Source organism: Drosophila gunungcola, assembly GCF_025200985.1.
Source record: "Drosophila gunungcola strain Sukarami chromosome 3L unlocalized genomic scaffold, Dgunungcola_SK_2 000003F, whole genome shotgun sequence".
Taxonomy (NCBI): domain Eukaryota; kingdom Metazoa; phylum Arthropoda; class Insecta; order Diptera; family Drosophilidae; genus Drosophila; species Drosophila gunungcola.
In genome coordinates, this window is record NW_026453179.1 from 2,183,401 (window position 1) to 2,197,995 (window position 14,595).

The 14,595-nt window shown below is 45.7% G+C and overlaps 7 protein-coding genes across 10 annotated transcripts; 4 read left to right on the forward strand and 3 right to left on the reverse strand.

Annotated features, from left to right (window-relative positions):
• Positions 1 to 70: 70 nt before the first annotated feature.
• Positions 71 to 1,510, forward strand: LOC128258866 (queuine tRNA-ribosyltransferase accessory subunit 2). The gene is made up of 2 exons (XM_052990836.1): positions 71 to 1,229; positions 1,285 to 1,510. Exons 1-2 carry the CDS (start codon positions 166 to 168, stop codon positions 1,475 to 1,477), a joined length of 1,257 nt encoding a protein of 418 aa, XP_052846796.1. The 5' UTR covers positions 71 to 165; the 3' UTR covers positions 1,478 to 1,510.
• LOC128258868 (GDP-D-glucose phosphorylase 1) lies at positions 1,491 to 3,016 on the reverse strand. The gene is given in 5 exon segments (XM_052990838.1): positions 1,491 to 1,688; positions 1,749 to 2,241; positions 2,243 to 2,455; positions 2,512 to 2,903; positions 2,959 to 3,016. Coding segments are annotated over 4 exon segments (1,239 nt in total). The 5' UTR covers positions 2,893 to 2,903; positions 2,959 to 3,016; the 3' UTR covers positions 1,491 to 1,536.
• A 7-nt stretch (positions 3,017 to 3,023) lies between these two features.
• LOC128258870 (SAC3 domain-containing protein 1) lies at positions 3,024 to 4,593 on the forward strand. Of its 2 annotated transcripts, none has more exons than XM_052990841.1 (4): positions 3,024 to 3,364; positions 3,423 to 3,600; positions 3,654 to 4,190; positions 4,253 to 4,593. In XM_052990841.1, exons 2-4 carry the CDS (start codon positions 3,464 to 3,466, stop codon positions 4,533 to 4,535), a joined length of 957 nt encoding a protein of 318 aa, XP_052846801.1. In that variant the 5' UTR covers positions 3,024 to 3,364; positions 3,423 to 3,463; the 3' UTR covers positions 4,536 to 4,593. The 2 variants fall into 2 exon arrangements, with proteins under 2 accessions (XP_052846801.1, XP_052846800.1); XM_052990840.1 differs by having other exon boundaries at positions 3,026 to 3,364; positions 3,423 to 3,596.
• Positions 4,594 to 4,817: 224 nt separating this feature from the next.
• LOC128258861 (uncharacterized) lies at positions 4,818 to 8,116 on the forward strand. The gene is made up of 2 exons (XM_052990828.1): positions 4,818 to 5,193; positions 5,277 to 8,116. The coding sequence occupies exon 2, from the start codon at positions 5,364 to 5,366 to the stop codon at positions 7,398 to 7,400; it is 2,037 nt and encodes a 678-aa protein (XP_052846788.1). The 5' UTR covers positions 4,818 to 5,193; positions 5,277 to 5,363; the 3' UTR covers positions 7,401 to 8,116.
• Positions 8,117 to 8,118: 2 nt separating this feature from the next.
• On the reverse strand, positions 8,119 to 9,078 carry LOC128258885 (uncharacterized). The gene is made up of 3 exons (XM_052990855.1): positions 8,888 to 9,078; positions 8,745 to 8,790; positions 8,119 to 8,624 (listed from the first exon to the last, which is right to left on the reverse strand). The coding sequence occupies exons 1-3, from the start codon at positions 8,939 to 8,941 to the stop codon at positions 8,482 to 8,484; spliced, it is 243 nt and encodes an 80-aa protein (XP_052846815.1). The 5' UTR covers positions 8,942 to 9,078; the 3' UTR covers positions 8,119 to 8,481.
• A 226-nt stretch (positions 9,079 to 9,304) lies between these two features.
• LOC128258878 (uncharacterized) lies at positions 9,305 to 10,247 on the forward strand. The gene has a single exon (XM_052990849.1). The coding sequence runs from the start codon at positions 9,375 to 9,377 to the stop codon at positions 10,077 to 10,079; it is 705 nt and encodes a 234-aa protein (XP_052846809.1). The 5' UTR covers positions 9,305 to 9,374; the 3' UTR covers positions 10,080 to 10,247.
• On the reverse strand, positions 10,111 to 14,533 carry LOC128258862 (TOM1-like protein 2). Of its 3 annotated transcripts, none has more exons than XM_052990830.1 (6): positions 14,323 to 14,533; positions 12,072 to 12,523; positions 11,278 to 12,011; positions 11,102 to 11,219; positions 10,846 to 10,896; positions 10,111 to 10,688 (listed from the first exon to the last, which is right to left on the reverse strand). In XM_052990830.1, the coding sequence occupies exons 1-6, from the start codon at positions 14,387 to 14,389 to the stop codon at positions 10,485 to 10,487; spliced, it is 1,626 nt and encodes a 541-aa protein (XP_052846790.1). In that variant the 5' UTR covers positions 14,390 to 14,533; the 3' UTR covers positions 10,111 to 10,484. The 3 variants fall into 3 exon arrangements, with proteins under 3 accessions (XP_052846790.1, XP_052846789.1, XP_052846791.1); XM_052990829.1 differs by having other exon boundaries at positions 11,093 to 11,219; positions 14,323 to 14,532; XM_052990831.1 differs by lacking the exon at positions 10,846 to 10,896 and having other exon boundaries at positions 11,093 to 11,219; positions 14,323 to 14,532.
• Positions 14,534 to 14,595: the final 62 nt, after the last annotated feature.

Consider the following 14,595-nt stretch of genomic DNA (forward strand, 5'->3'; position numbering starts at 1 on the left):
GTACCTGAAAAATAGCTAAATCTAGCTACAATAGTTGAAAGTGGTGCACCTAGTGATGCTGATTTAGCTGTAACAGCCAGCACTGTTGGTTATCGTTATCGGCGACCGCTTAAAACGTGCGGGTGGTAGTATTCATTCCTAAGGTAAATAAAAACTCGAGCCGGCATGAAATTCGCGATTGAGAGCATCAAAAAGAATTCCGGCCGCCTGGGAAAACTCCGGATCAAGGATTCAGGACCCGAGCTCAGGACTCCACTCCTTTTGCAGACAACCAAGGGCGGCAGCATTCCGTGGCTGAGTTCTGATGTTTTCGAAAGTCATGTCAGTCGGAAGCCACAGGTGCTTCAGTTCACCCTGTCCACCATGGACCAAATGGCAGAGGCACTCGCTCAGTGGAACATTGGTGGGGGACGGGGATTGAGCGACTACGTCGGATTACCAGGACACTTAAACATCCTCCTGCTGCGGGATCCCTGTGAAACGACGCCTTCGGGTGGCAACGATCGGGATATACAGCCACTCTTCACGAGAAGGGGTAAGGAGTCCCTCACTCCGGAGCGCTACATGGAAATGGTGGCCAGTTTTAAACCGGACATCTACCAGGGACTCTGTGATGCGGACACAAATCTAGAGAGTGCCAAGAAGCGGGTTCAGAAGTCGGTGGACAGAACCGAAAAGTTTATGCACTACGTATATGAAAACCGGGCAAATGTGGAGTCCACACTGCTGGCTCCTATTGTGGGTGGATACAACACCTTTGCCCGGACGCAGTCCATCAAGCATGCCCGGGAACAACCTGCGGGCAGTTACGGAGGTTACATCTTAGAGGGATTTCACACGAATGGTTTGTCGGCTACGACCTTAGATTCATCCAAACTACTGCCAATTGTGGAGCACTGCGTCAAACAGCTGGAGGAGGACAAGCCTAGGATAATGCCAGGTGCTTTTGCGCCTTTAACCATTTTGGAGCTTATCCGCCAGGGAGTGGATGTGTTTGACACATCCTACGCCTATTGTGCTTCCATGAATTTTAAGGCGTTGACTTTTAGCTTTGTGCAGGATACAAAGGAGCATGTGCCTTTTTTGGACATAACTGATGACGTTATCAAGGAGGATTTTTCGCCGCCCATGAACAATTGCAGCTGCTTGACCTGCCAGAAACACACGCGAGCCTACTTGCATCACCTTTACAAGACCAATGAGTTACTGGGCCCAATATTACTGATGGTGTAAGTGGTATATCTTAAATAATTAAAGCATTAATTGAAGAGGTTATACTTCCAGTCACAACCTACATCACTACATCACCTTCTTTGAGACAATACGTGAGAGTGTGGCCAAGGACAAGCTGCCAGAGCTGACGGAGCTCGTAAAGAATCAGAATACAAAATCCCAGGTGGATTATTCCATTGCTGTGAACACTAAAGTTATTACCAAGGCCACCATGGGCAAAGGATTCGCAGCGGCAGCAGTGTGACAAAGACAATCAGTAAAGTTAGTCTAGAAAGAAGCCTCTGATTGTTTATTTTAATTGTTTCATATTGTCAAAGGAAGGTCCCAAAGAGATTGTTCGCAACCTTCGACAATATTCGTTATTTCTTCATACACAGCTTTTGGCGCTTCGCCAGTGACAGTGCGGATCCTGTAGAGCACTTGTAGTTCAGTAAGATTCTCCATTTTATCTGGATCTATTAAGGGAATTGTACGATTTAAGTTTTATTCTATTGCTATTAATGTGTTTGGCTCACCTGGCAACGGAATGTAACCAGCCAACTCGCAGAATCCCACATTAAAGTCGACCAAATCCTTGTTCACGCAGTATTCGGATCGGGCAAACACGAATACCTGAACGTCACCGCTTTTGCCCTTTCTCCGATCCTGCGTGATGAACAGATTGTGCGGCATATTGTTTTGGCACATCCACATGGCCAGCTTGTAGAGCTGATCAACCTTCTCCTCCACCTGTTCAGCGTTGTCTTCTTTGTTGAATACTATACAGATAGCTTCCGTGGGTGCCCTTCGACTCAAACGATAGACATGGCCACCGACCAGCTCATCTAGTGGTGCCTGATCTATGTACAGATCCTGGGGCATGTGGAGCAGGTGAAAGTGCAGGTGGTTTACCGAGGCCAAAGCCCCAGGGCTATTATAGCCCATGCGTATGTTTTTGTCATCAATACTTCGCATAAAAGTGATGCAGAACTCCAGAACATCTCGGGTAATCCTTTGGACATGGTTTTTTTCCCACTTCCGGGCAGATAAGTGTGTGATACTTGGTAATTGGACTCTTGTTGATGATCATCTGGACTTCAGGACTGCCGAAGGCATCATGAATGGTCATAATTACCTCCTGAGCATTGACCTTGTTGAAGTTGAACATAGTGGGCTTGAAGGTGGGATTAAGGTTCTCGATGGTCTGCGGACGACGGCGCTTAAGGGCACGGTCTGCATTGAGCTGTTAGAAAACAATAGTTTATGGATTTATCTAAAGAATTCAAATTAACATCTCACCTCGGTGTAGAAACCCCAATGTCCTGGTATTCGTCGGCACTGTGGCGTTTTATGCAATTGATACGAAAACAACCCAGGAGTCTTGTGCAGCTGCTCCCACCGCACTTTAATGGCGTTGAGATAGTTCTGCGCTCTGCCCTCCAGACATGTCTCGTACCTGACCTTGCTCATGGTTCTCTTCCGGCTCAAACGCCTCACCTCCTGATCATCTCTTTGGCTGCATTCAGCTGACCGGAGGATTACCAGCGGTAGGAGAGTTCCCACCCTTAGGGAACAGCTTTTGTGGAAGCCGTTGAACAGAAAACTCCGGATATGGGCTCTAAATGTTTGAAAAACATGGCGGTGGATTCGGAAAAAGACTCGAAAATGTCGGGAAAACATATAGTTTTGAGCTGGAAAGAAAAAATCGAAACCAAAATCTACTACAATTTCAAAGCCAAAGACTACCTGACAACCCAGGTAACCCAAACAGCTGATTGTAGACTTCAGGGACGGGGCAAGGGGGCTGGAAAGTAATGAAGTAAAAAGTTTTAGCTAAAAACTTTAATTTAAAAACAATTTTTAAATACCTTCAAGACCTATAAACAAACAAAAAGAATATGTTTTTCATGTTCTCCAAAACCAGACCAAAATACCTTTACAAGATCAACCTACCCATCAATTGTCTTTTATTGGAAAAAAATTAAATATATTCGACCCCAAGAAAGTTTTTATTAACTACACCCCTGATTTAAGTGGTCTTCAGCCCTAGTTTGTTTGTGCGGGTGGAATCTGTTACACGGAGTATTTATCAACAAATGGCTCAAGTTCGAGGTTCCTGCGAAAGGTTTTGTCCCGATGGAGAGGCCAAAATGTGGGTAACACATATAAATAATTCAAATCCAACTAAATAGTATTTTTTAACCAAAAAGGCGCATTCGCGAGAAACTGTTGCACTACTTCGAGCTGAAAAATGGCCAGAAGAATACCCCCGGAGTCTTGGTCAAGGAGTTTACACGCTCCGCTGCCGATGCCAAGATGCCACTGCCCCAGGAAATGCGCACGGAAGCTGCACTTACCAAAACAGTGGAATATCTGCTCAAGGAGCAAGTATTTGGTTATTAGCAGTAGCCAACTTTACAAGCTAATCAGGAACTTTTCAGCATAATCCTAGACACCCGGAAACCCTTTAATCTGGCCTATGATTTCATCTTTGATCGATTAAGAGCTGTGAGGCGGGAGATCGTCATCCAGATGTACGACGCTCGCCAAAAAATTCGGCTTCTGGAGCCCATTGTGATGTTTCTAGCCTACAGTCGTTATCGGTTGTGCGAGGAGTCCATCGAGAAGTTTGATCCCAAGATATGCAATCAGCATTTGCAGGAGTGTCTCACAGGAGTACTCTGCTGTTATGATGAGTTGGAAGGACAGGCATCCTCTAAAGAACCTACGATTCGGGAATTGGAGCGACGTTGCTATATAGAAAGCCTGTATCAGGTGTTTAATCTCGGCTCCCCCGAGTCCTTTGCACGAGCACTCACATTACCGGATTTTGTGCGTCAGGATTCGATCTTTAAGCTTTGTTTTGCCATATGCTTAGCCTTTCAACAGAGGAATTTGTATAGAGTGCTTATGGGATTCCCCCAGCTGCCACATATTCTATGCTCCGTGGCAGCCACCAAGTTGCAGGCAATAAGAAGGTATTATACCTCGCACAACTGATCCAAATTTGATTTGATAAATCCTTTATGTACATTTTCAGGAGTTTGCTGCAGGTTTTCACGCATGCCTACAACAACAAACAGCTCACAGTGCCGGTTCCTTACTTGTTGCGTTTACTGTTAATCGATTCGCCGGCTGGACTTCAGGATCAGTGTCGGCATTATAATATTTCCTTCACTGGCGACAGGAAGGCGGTGCAATTTAATAAGACTGATTTTAACCAAACCGCTGAGCTATTGAAGACCCAACACGAGCGCTTTGTGGAGTCAAAACTCAAGCGTATTTATTTGCCGGAAGTTTTGTTGCTAAAGAAATTAAACTAGTTTTTAGGCACTATCATATACATAGATATCAATTGTAAATAAAAAAAAACCATTGAAATTTATTGTTTTATTTACTTTTTGTTATTGCGCATTTAATTTTTGCCGGGTGGCAACACCGCTGGCAAAACAACAAACCCAAACCTATCGCCTATCGATAGACAGAACGCCGCCGTATTTACAGCTCATAAACAGCTTACCAATTGAAGGTTAATAAAATTAAATTGATTGCTATTAATTATATTAAATATATGATGTATTGAGGAGTAATTCAAAGTGGTTTAGTGATTAAAACCTCGTTTACCGCTCGACATATACACAAAGCGCGCGCAGGGTTGCATTTTGTCGCCTCCTCAGTCGCACACACCAACACACACACGCAACGCGAGAGAAAGTACCCGAGCCGTTTCTGGAAAATACAATTCCGCCATATTTACCGGCAAAATTCAAAATATTTACACTTCCCGAGGTGAGCGGGATCGGTTTGTCCATCAAAATCGAGGATTAACCCGCCGTTGGGCAGCCGGAGAGGAGCGAGGCGGGCGGAGCGAGCGGTACGCATCAATCGCCGTCTACCGCCGCCGCCGTCGCACAATAAAAACGATAGACCCATCGAGTGGCGGGGGAAAAAACGCCAATACGCCAATACCGACAAAAACAAGTACGTCTTCTCGAGACCCAAAGATCTTGGATATATATACTACGGATTATTGGTCAGGTACTAATTGCCCACTTTTTTCGCAGCACGCTCGCACACACACGCAAGAGGTAGAGCGCCCACAAACACACTCACACACAGATACAGACAGACACACAGACGGAGCAGCCGCGATGACAAGTCATCATCATCATCATCACGTCGGCGTCGGCGTCAGTGGGAACAACTTCCAGCCGCAGCTGCACCAGCTCCGGGCGCCCATTGTCAAGAATCTGTCGCTGGCGGCGGCGGCCGTACCGCTGCCACTGACCTCCTCCAACTCCACCTACTTCACCCATGTACATCCGTCTACGGCGGGCACAATTGTGGAGCAAGATCCGTATACCGTTTTGGCGGGCGATCACATGGGCGGAGAGGAGAACGAGAGCTTTCTGATCGAGGAGATCATCGACGACTATGACGACGAGGCTAATATTGTGGTGGACACTGGGGAGTTCTTCGAGCACTACGAATACTATCCGGTGGACCGGCTGGACAGACTCACCTCGGTCACGGTGGCCACGGCGGATGCCCTGCCGCCGCCCATCATCATGCAGCAGACCAGCGACGACGACGAGTACATTGAGGAGGATGGAGACGGATTGCAGATGACCTCGTCCTGCGATGGCGACGGCGAGGAGGAAGCGGACGATGAGGTTTCAGCGCCGGCCATGACAAATGCCTTTGAAATCGCCTCCGAGATGCTAACCACCATTGAGGCAACCAACATCAAGGAGGAGCAGTTGGAGAGCGACTTCTACATGAAGGCAACAGAGGATTCCAACAGCTCCAATGGCCAGCTGCAGGATTTTAAGCTATTCGGAACCAGTCGCGTAGAAAGGCCCATTGGAAATTCGGCCGCCAAGCGCTGGAAGCAAACAAAGGTACCCATACGCATTACCCAGGACGAGTTCAATGTCACGCTGTGGTCGTCGCTCAACTCGGAGGATGAGGACGAGGAGGAGGAGTTGGAGGAACCTCCTGGCTCTGCTGCGGCCACATCTGTGACATCCGCCTCCGCCAGTGCCCAGAATGAAGGCTCCTCCAGCATGCCAAAGCTTATTATTGACGAGCACATGATCAACCACGATGTGCTAAGCGATGGCATCGGCAACGAGTACGTCATCCTGCCCGATCCATTCAGCGCTTCAGCAGTCACAGACGTGGAGGAGGTGGTGAATGCATTTATGGGCGATGTCAAGGGCGAAGAGGACAGCCAGCCGCTAAGCGAGCAGTTCATCTATGCAGACAACCAGCTGGAGGAGGCTTACGGCAACATCGAGCTGATCGAGAATATGCCGAATAATGTGGAGCTAATACAGGCGCCGGGACAAGGTCCAAATCCTGTGCCAGTGGCAATAACGAAGAGCAACGGCTACGTGGCGAATCCGCAGACGGCTCTCCCAAAATTAGTGCTTCAGAATAGCAGCACCAATGTGCGTCTGAAAAGTGCGGGCAACCAGGCAAAGGTGACCAAGACCAAGACCTCGACGGCGGCTCAGGTGGCGACACCAACTCCTCCACCGCCGCTGGTGGCTACCAACAATCCAACCCGACCACGACCCGCAATTTTGACCAAATTGCCGACAGCAGTTCCTAATCAGACTGCTGGAAATCCCACGGAGGGGGCTGCTGCTGCCGCCGCGGAGGATGAGGAGTCCAAGTTCCGCTGCACCCATCGCGGCTGCAACAAGGAGTTCCGCAATCACTCGGCCATGCGCAAGCACATGCACACGCACGGACCGCGCGGTCATGTGTGCAACGTCTGCGGCAAGAGCTTTGTGGAGAGCTCCAAGCTGAAGCGCCACCAACTGGTTCACACCGGCGAGAAGCCTTTCGAGTGCACCTTTGAGGGCTGCGGCAAGCGCTTCTCGTTGGACTTCAATCTGCGCACCCACGTTCGGATACACACTGGCGACCGACCCTACCACTGTCCCATTGACGGCTGCTCCAAATGCTTCGCCCAGTCAACGAACCTCAAGTCGCACATGCTGACGCACACGAAGCCCAAAAGGAAGTGGCCTCGGGCGCCGCCGGTGAACAATAATAAGACACCGCTGGTGGCCAGATACGGACGACTGGAGTTTGGCGAGGATCCGCGTCTGGTGTACGTGGAACAGAACGAGGAGATGGCGTCAGTGCTGCTGGATGGCACGTCCCCCACATCCTAACAAGTAGTGCGCATCAATGTGTCGCTACTGTTGGCCTGAGATGGATGAGAACTCCTTTGGCTTCGAAAGGGCCAGTTTGTACAGTTAGTTGTAGCCAGTTTTTATCTGTATCTGTAACCTAACGAGCGGAGTGGCAGGTCGAGATGGTCACCTGGTGAACGCATCCGCCTGCTCTCCGTTCTCTAAGTAAATAGTCTAAGATCTTTCTCTAACAAAGCAGGCTTGCAGTGCAAAGGAAGTTATATGGTAGCCATTGATTTATTTCCTGCATGGATGGAAATACCGGATAAACAGCCGTTCTAAGAGTTTAGCTTGTAGCGTAGGCTAAGTTAGTCCACCCCGCCCCCCAAACCGAAACCAAACCGCAAATCCCGAAGAACTCAGCCAAACTGCCCCCAATTCGATCTGATCCTAACCGAGTGCGATCTTCGCTCGAATAACAAAACGCGCACGCTCTTTTCTACGAAAAAAAAAAAACAAAACATAAGGAAAATACATATAACTAGTTCTACCATAATTCAGTACGCATACACCATAGGCTATCTATATATTTTTGTAATGAATTGTAACACTTAGAGCATTGAAGTACGGATTTAGCAAGATCAACGTCTGTTGGCGCTAACAAATAATTCACAAATGGAAGCACATCAGTTAAGTCGGAATAAACAAGGGAATACCTCTTCAAAATTAAACAAAATAAACCAGAAAAACAATGCTATTTATCATTTTTGAACTTTTTCACAGTGCGCGATCGTGTAAAGCGTTAAATTTATTTACTGATTTTAAACGTGTAACTAGAGCTAGATGATAACTACATTATACAGTGAGGCAGCTTTTGATGGACAGCCGCCAGGTGTTGTCCACTTCAGATTCGGATCGGACGACGATTAGATCGCCCCTTTGGACATGTGTCGCCTATGTATGTAAAAGTGCCGCCCGGTACCGTACTTTCTTTTCATTGACTGATTGCGGTGTGTAAACGCGTGCGGATTAGATAAAGCTTCGCGACGAGGTACAGATACGCGGATATTTTGGATAATATTGGAACGGAGGAGAGCGGTACGCACGAATGGGCGGTCTCTTAGGTGACCTTGAGGCCCTGTCCTTGAACCCCGGGCAATATATCCGCCATGGAGGCACTGGGGCCTATTAATCCGGCCAGGGAGAGCAGTATGGAGTAGTTGAAGTACCAGAACACACAGAAGAGCACCATGAAAATGACGTCTGCGAAAGAACGAGAGCAATAATAACCCCGATAAGCGTGAAAATTCTCCTGAAGCATGACGAATCCCAGATATTTCCCAGAGTTTCGAGCGTTTTATTGATCAGTTATTGAAAACTCACGTATCGTTATGCGCTCCCACTTTTCCACCATGTACAGCTCGGTGACCTGTAAGTAAATAAATTAAATTGAATTCTAAATCTGGATCTGGGGGAGCGCAGCTTCTCATGTGGATGAAATGCGTTATTTAGTGGCCATTACGCACCATTAGGTATCGGAACCACCAGTAGTTGGCGAATTCCACGAGGTTGTCCAGCATTGCGGCTTTCGAATCGATTAAAACGGCGAAAATAGGGCAAACAATAGGGGCGGCGCAGCGCGTTTAAGTTTTTTAATTCCTCCCACTGGCTTTGTACTAACTTAAACAGGGTTGAACAACTTGGAGTAATTTAGCGAGACCAGTGTTGGGCAATGTTCGGAGAACGGTACTTACAGCAGGGCTGTCAGCTACTTTACGGATTAAATGTTAGATTTGATAAGGAATTAGTTATAATTTTGAAAATTCGGCTGATTTTACTTGAAGTCTAATTTTAAAATAAACATAAATTTTATAATACCTTCAATTGGCAATAAAAGGTTAGGTATAATAATCAATTAACTTTTAAGCAACTTGTCAGCCCTATTATAAGCAGCTGTTCTGAGACCCGCAAATATTGTTTACAATTTATTGTGAAAATCAAAAACTAATAAAAATGTCAGCCTTTGTGGTTAAATTACTGCAGCGAACACTTTCACCTAGCCAAAAGGACGTAAAGCCTTTTATTTATGTCCGGAGCAACTGGATGGACGACGAGGTAGAGTTTGACTTCCTGTCCACTTCTGATAATCAAAACTACCGGGGAAGTCTCAAATACGAGGAGCTACGGAATGCAGCCAGTGATTTGGATCAGGCTTATAATGACTTCTTTGCTGAGTGCAAAAAAGCCATGACCACGCACATGGGACTGCAAGGATTCGACTACGATCTTTCCCTGGAGAACGGCGAGCAACAGGTCTTCAAAATGTACAAATGCGAAGGATACGAAACGCTATATTTTGAAATTCCACTAAGGAAAATTTCCAGTTGTTACCAATTATTGGATGCAGCCATTGAAGCTGGTTTACAGAAGCCTCAGGCAGTTTCGGCCCTCGAATCCGATGTCCAGAAAACCGCATCCCTCGCTGAGTATGAAAAGTATGTAAAGGATTCCAAGTTGAAGGAGGAGTTACTTCTTCAGAAATTCCTTCTGCTGATAAACAGTAAGAAAGCGTACATCAGGGATTTGGAGAGCCAGTTGGAAGAGCGATCGAAGAAGCCCTCGAAAGAAAGAATGAGTCAACGGATTTCGTCAGAAGACGAGGACGAAGCCTACGGAGCAGCCACTCAAGCCATGAATATAGATATTGATTCGGATTAGAACCCAAAGTACATAATCTAAAAATCCCATATTCGGTATGTGCTTGAAATGTATTTCCTTTTTGTTTTAGTTTTTTTTTTCTCTTCGATCGTTTGATTTTGTAAAATAAATTAGCATTATAATGTATGTAATATGTATAAATAAACAACAAATAGACTTGTAACGTAATACATTAAATTACCATCAATGTGTGTAGACGTGGCTTATAATTAGACCAACAGAAGATCGCTTTTTGGAATATAATCAATAGTTATCGTTGCAGTTTTGTAAAAATTAAAAGCATTTTACATAAAGTGTTAATATGTATCTGCTATCATATAGACGTTATGCGTAATTATGTTAGGGTGTGTATAACATTTGAAAGAGTAAACAATTAGAGCCGATGATGGTGCTGGCGGAGATCACTCAGAGGGCGAGCAGATCCTCCTCGGCGCCCGGTTTCTTTGGTGTCTTTCGTAAGCTGTCGACTCCGACGGATCCAGATCCTGTCGTGGCACTTGCGGCGGAGTTCGATGCATTGATCGTTGGAAGGTTTTCGGCGGCAGCGGCGCGCTCCTCGAGGAATTTGTCAAACTCTGAGCTTGTCAGTTCCTCAATGCCCTCGATGTGCTGTTGTGGAAACACAAATCTTTCATTAGTCGCGTTTTATACACAGAATTATGTGCCAGAAGCAAAGCAAGAGTATGTTAATCGAGAAACTAAAGCCGAAAGTGCATGGTAAGATGAGCTTAGGAAAAGACAATATGCTATTCGTATGGCTACTTACTGAGCTGCCCAACCACGCCTCCATCTCGTCGATCTCATTCTCTTTCGTCGACTGTGTGTGGGCGCCAACCGAACAACAAAACGAAACGGAAACGAAAACCAAACGTAATTTGCATAGAACAAAAGAACCAAAATGTTTTTCAAATTTAAATTCAAAGTGTAAATCAAATGGCCAAAACAAGGTCAAAAATAAGGGAACAAATCGAACGCCATTAGTTAGACCGGCTGCCTGGCGACTAGTTACTCACTTTACTTACCACCGGCGGATCGCCGGCTGAGCGCTGTGGTTGACTCTGTTTATAAGGCGAGGCGGTGGCCGTCACACTTCCTGCAGCAGCGTCCACGGAGGGAATGTCCCTTAGCATGTCCGATTTACTAAAAAAAAATGTGTTTTTTATATGGTGCCCCGAAATGCAGTGCGGTCTATACTAACTGGTTGCCATCGGTGCGCGACTGGGCCAGGATATCGAACTCATCGGTTGGTCGTGCTCCCCTCTGGACCCCAATGGGTGCTGGTGCTCCTCCACCAAGACTGAGATGGCCCAGGCTTTGCGGCAGTTGGGCCTCCTCACTGCTTTCGATTAGGTCGATCAGCAGCTGGTCACTTTGCGGCGTATTGCTCACGGCAGTAGTTGTGGGCGGAGGTGGAAGGGTGGCCACTGTGGTGGCTCCTGCTCCAGATGCTCCCACCACGGGCAGACCCATTGCAGCGCCCAGCACCGCCGAGGGCGAGGTAACAGCGGCTCCCTGGCCCTGTGAGCGAGTCTTCTCGTACCGCTGATGGCGCAAAAACACGTTATTCAGCTCGTCATTGATGCGTAGGAACTCCGCGGTGAGCTCGTCGTCCTGGACACGTCCAATCAGATCCACGATGCGAGACTGCATCTCCTTGCAGGTGGAGGTGAGCTCGTTGAGCAGGGCATAGTCGTCGGGCGACTCCTGGCCGGGCTTCAGCACACTAAGCATTTCGCTCAGGATGGACATATTGTTGCTAACGATTTCCAGTTCGGAGCGCAGCTTGGCCGCTTGGTCGGGAGTCAAATGCAAAGGTCCTGTGCTGGGTGGAGCGGCGGCTGCAGCAGCGGCAGCGGCGGCGGCAGCCATGTGTTGAGGCGAAATTGTGTGCTGCTGGGCGGCCACCAACTGGGGAGGCAACTCGGGAACACTCTGCATGATGAAAAAAGGGTTATCAGCATTAAAAGTAGCATTTCATTTCCAAGGACTCACCCTCTGTGGCGTGTAAATAGGCGCCATGGCATCCAGATCGTTGGCTGGGAACTCGATGCCCTTGTTTTTCAGTTCCATATACATCTGGGTGACTCCATTAAGATCCGGCTGGTTCTTAAACGCATCCGCCCAAATCTGTATCAGGCTGAGAACCTTCTCCTGCATGGCAGCTGGTGGATCGTTCTTGGGGCCGATCAGCTTGACCAACTCGTTGATAAAGTCCTTCTGGGCCACCAGGACATGAAAGGCCTTGCCGCAGTTCTTCACGCACGTCTCCAGTACGGTCAGCGCATACATCACCACCTGGTTGTTCTTGCCGGCGTTCTGGGAGAGTCGTTTGCGAATGGCGCGCATGGCGTCACGGGCGGTGTCCGAGGATTCGTTGATCATGTCACAGATCTCCATGTTGGCGGCCCAATTCTCCGAGGCCAAATTGGCATCGGTGGCGGCCTCTGAAACGAGAGATTAATTTTAAGTAGGAATTAGTTAGAATCTAAATAAATTTTTAAAATTCTCTTTATTTCTTTGATTATTTGACAATTGTAATATTCTTTAAAAATGTTGTGAGTAATGTAATTGTGATTTTCGCGAAAAAAATGTTTTGCGTCATCCCTTTTTATAAGCTAACAAGTTTTATAAAAATTGAAAAATTTCTTGGAGTAAATCTGATAAGGACTAGCAATAAAAAATCATAAGTTCAACCTAAAAATAAGCTGTTTTAATTTTTTGGTAAAATTTGTATCTCTTAAGAACTCCTTATAAAAAGTTATTTAATAAATTCAGAGCCAATCGATCAATTCTTAAAATAATTTAAGCTGAGAACATTATTTAAGGGAATTTATATAACTTACACAACAAACATTACTGTGCAAAAGTAAATACTAAGTAATTGGGTTTCTAAGAAAATATGTAGAATTAACATGATCTAACGAGCTTAGATTATAACAGAATATACAAGTATTTAGCACAAAAGATTTTATTAATAACAAGACAAATTTAAAAATCGCTACTAAAATAATTTTTTTTGCTTTTAGCCGCAATAAGGAATTAACAAAACTTTTTAAAATTCACATCTTTAGATTAACTTTATAATAATGTTAAGACAATTTTGCGGTTATGAATTTGAAATATATGATTATTTCAATTGATTATTAGCTATGTGAATACAGAAGTTAAATATCTTCATTCCTTTGTTTATTTTAATGGCCAGCTGGAATTGAGTTTTTTTTTAACAGGTGGGCGAGTATCTGTGTATATAATTTAAGCTATTCCGAGGGCAATGACTGGCTTAGATTAAAACGCACAAACAAAAAGTTTAAGTGCAACTCGTTTAAATACAAACTGCAAGCGGGCAAAATGCGTTTCTTGGATATCGGATATCCAATATCTAGAGATACAGATACATATGTATGTGAAATCGGGTAAGCGAAACGGAAAAGCTTACCGCAATGCAACAACAACAAAAATATGAGCAAATAAAAAATATGAAGCAACAAATTAGTAAGTCACCATTACAAATGCATAAATAAAGGTGTATGAGCATTTGTGTGTAGCGGCAAATGGAAATTATGGCGAAAATACGAGGCAAGGGAAACCAAATAAATTAACACATTTTTTATGTAACCTAGCGGTTAACGGCAACGATGACTAATTGTCATTACTATGGGTAGGGGAAGGGGGTAGGTTGGGTGGCAAAAAAGCAATCAAACAAAACAAGAGCGCATCAATAACAATACCGAAATGCGAGTGTGTTTGTGTGCGTGTTAGAGGTGAGCAATTCCAAAAAAAAATCATGCAAACAAACTTATTACCTGTGTGTGCAATATCACACCTGGCCAGTGGAGCCGCACACCCACAAAGGGGTTTATCTTATCAAAAACACACCGTTGTTGCCGCCGCCCTTATAATCAAATCAGACTATTTTGCGGGTTGATAACAGCACCGCTCTTTGCCATAGTAATAGTAGGCAACAACAAATCGGGTTTTTCGTGTGTGTGTGTGTGCGTACAATCCGCAGGGAAAGCAACAAAAAAAACAACAAAACAGACGATGAAAGTTGTGAAAATTCAATTTTCCAATGGCCCAGTCCAATTGGGATTCGCATGAATCGTCTTCTAATCCGACAATTGACATTGCAAATGCGCAAATCAACGCATATGCGTTGTATTCACGGAAAATGTTACGATTTAACCATATATACACACCCCCGCTTCCGGTGGGTGGTTTTCGACGAGGGGGAAGGGGCACTCACCTATGCGCTGGCCAACTGGAGTGGAGAATACATTTCCCAATGCGCCAACGTTGAAGAATGAAGCCATCGTGAAGCGGTTTCTTGGTGCTTTTCGCCGTCTGTTTGCGATGCGGTGGAAATTTTCCTTTATTTACTTTTTGTCACCTGGAGCAAATGTTTATGCACTTGTCTACGGCGGTGTGACCGTCTCAGGACTCTTCGAAAAATACCGCCTGAAAAATGCACTAAAATAAACCAGTCTGCTTACACTAGGGCTGATACCTTGCGTCTTGG

Bases quoted from the DNA above. Each gene is read 5' to 3' on its own strand.
- LOC128258866 (XM_052990836.1), top strand. From the start codon at position 166: ATGAAATTCGCGATTGAGAGCATCAAAAAGAATTCCGGCCGCCTGGGA. The intron at 1,230-1,284 runs GTAAGTGGTATA...TTATACTTCCAG, and splicing joins GGCCCAATATTACTGATGGT to TCACAACCTACATCACTACA.
- LOC128258870 (XM_052990840.1), top strand. From the start codon at position 3,309: ATGGCTCAAGTTCGAGGTTCCTGCGAAAGGTTTTGTCCCGATGGAGAG. The intron at 3,365-3,422 runs GTGGGTAACACA...TTAACCAAAAAG, and splicing joins CCCGATGGAGAGGCCAAAAT to GCGCATTCGCGAGAAACTGT. The intron at 4,191-4,252 runs GTATTATACCTC...GTACATTTTCAG, and splicing joins AAGTTGCAGGCAATAAGAAG to GAGTTTGCTGCAGGTTTTCA.
- LOC128258861 (XM_052990828.1), top strand. From the start codon at position 5,364: ATGACAAGTCATCATCATCATCATCACGTCGGCGTCGGCGTCAGTGGG.
- LOC128258885 (XM_052990855.1), bottom strand. From the start codon at position 8,941: ATGCTGGACAACCTCGTGGAATTCGCCAACTACTGGTGGTTCCGATAC. The intron at 8,791-8,887 runs GTGCGTAATGGC...ATTTACTTACAG, and splicing joins GGTGGTTCCGATACCTAATG to GTCACCGAGCTGTACATGGT. The intron at 8,625-8,744 runs GTGAGTTTTCAA...GTTCTTTCGCAG, and splicing joins GTGGGAGCGCATAACGATAC to ACGTCATTTTCATGGTGCTC.
- LOC128258878 (XM_052990849.1), top strand. From the start codon at position 9,375: ATGTCAGCCTTTGTGGTTAAATTACTGCAGCGAACACTTTCACCTAGC.
- LOC128258862 (XM_052990829.1), bottom strand. From the start codon at position 14,389: ATGGCTTCATTCTTCAACGTTGGCGCATTGGGAAATGTATTCTCCACT. The intron at 12,524-14,322 runs GTGAGTGCCCCT...CTCTCGTTTCAG, and splicing joins TCCAGTTGGCCAGCGCATAG to AGGCCGCCACCGATGCCAAT. The intron at 10,689-10,845 runs GTAAGTAGCCAT...TTTCCACAACAG, and splicing joins AGGCGTGGTTGGGCAGCTCA to CACATCGAGGGCATTGAGGA.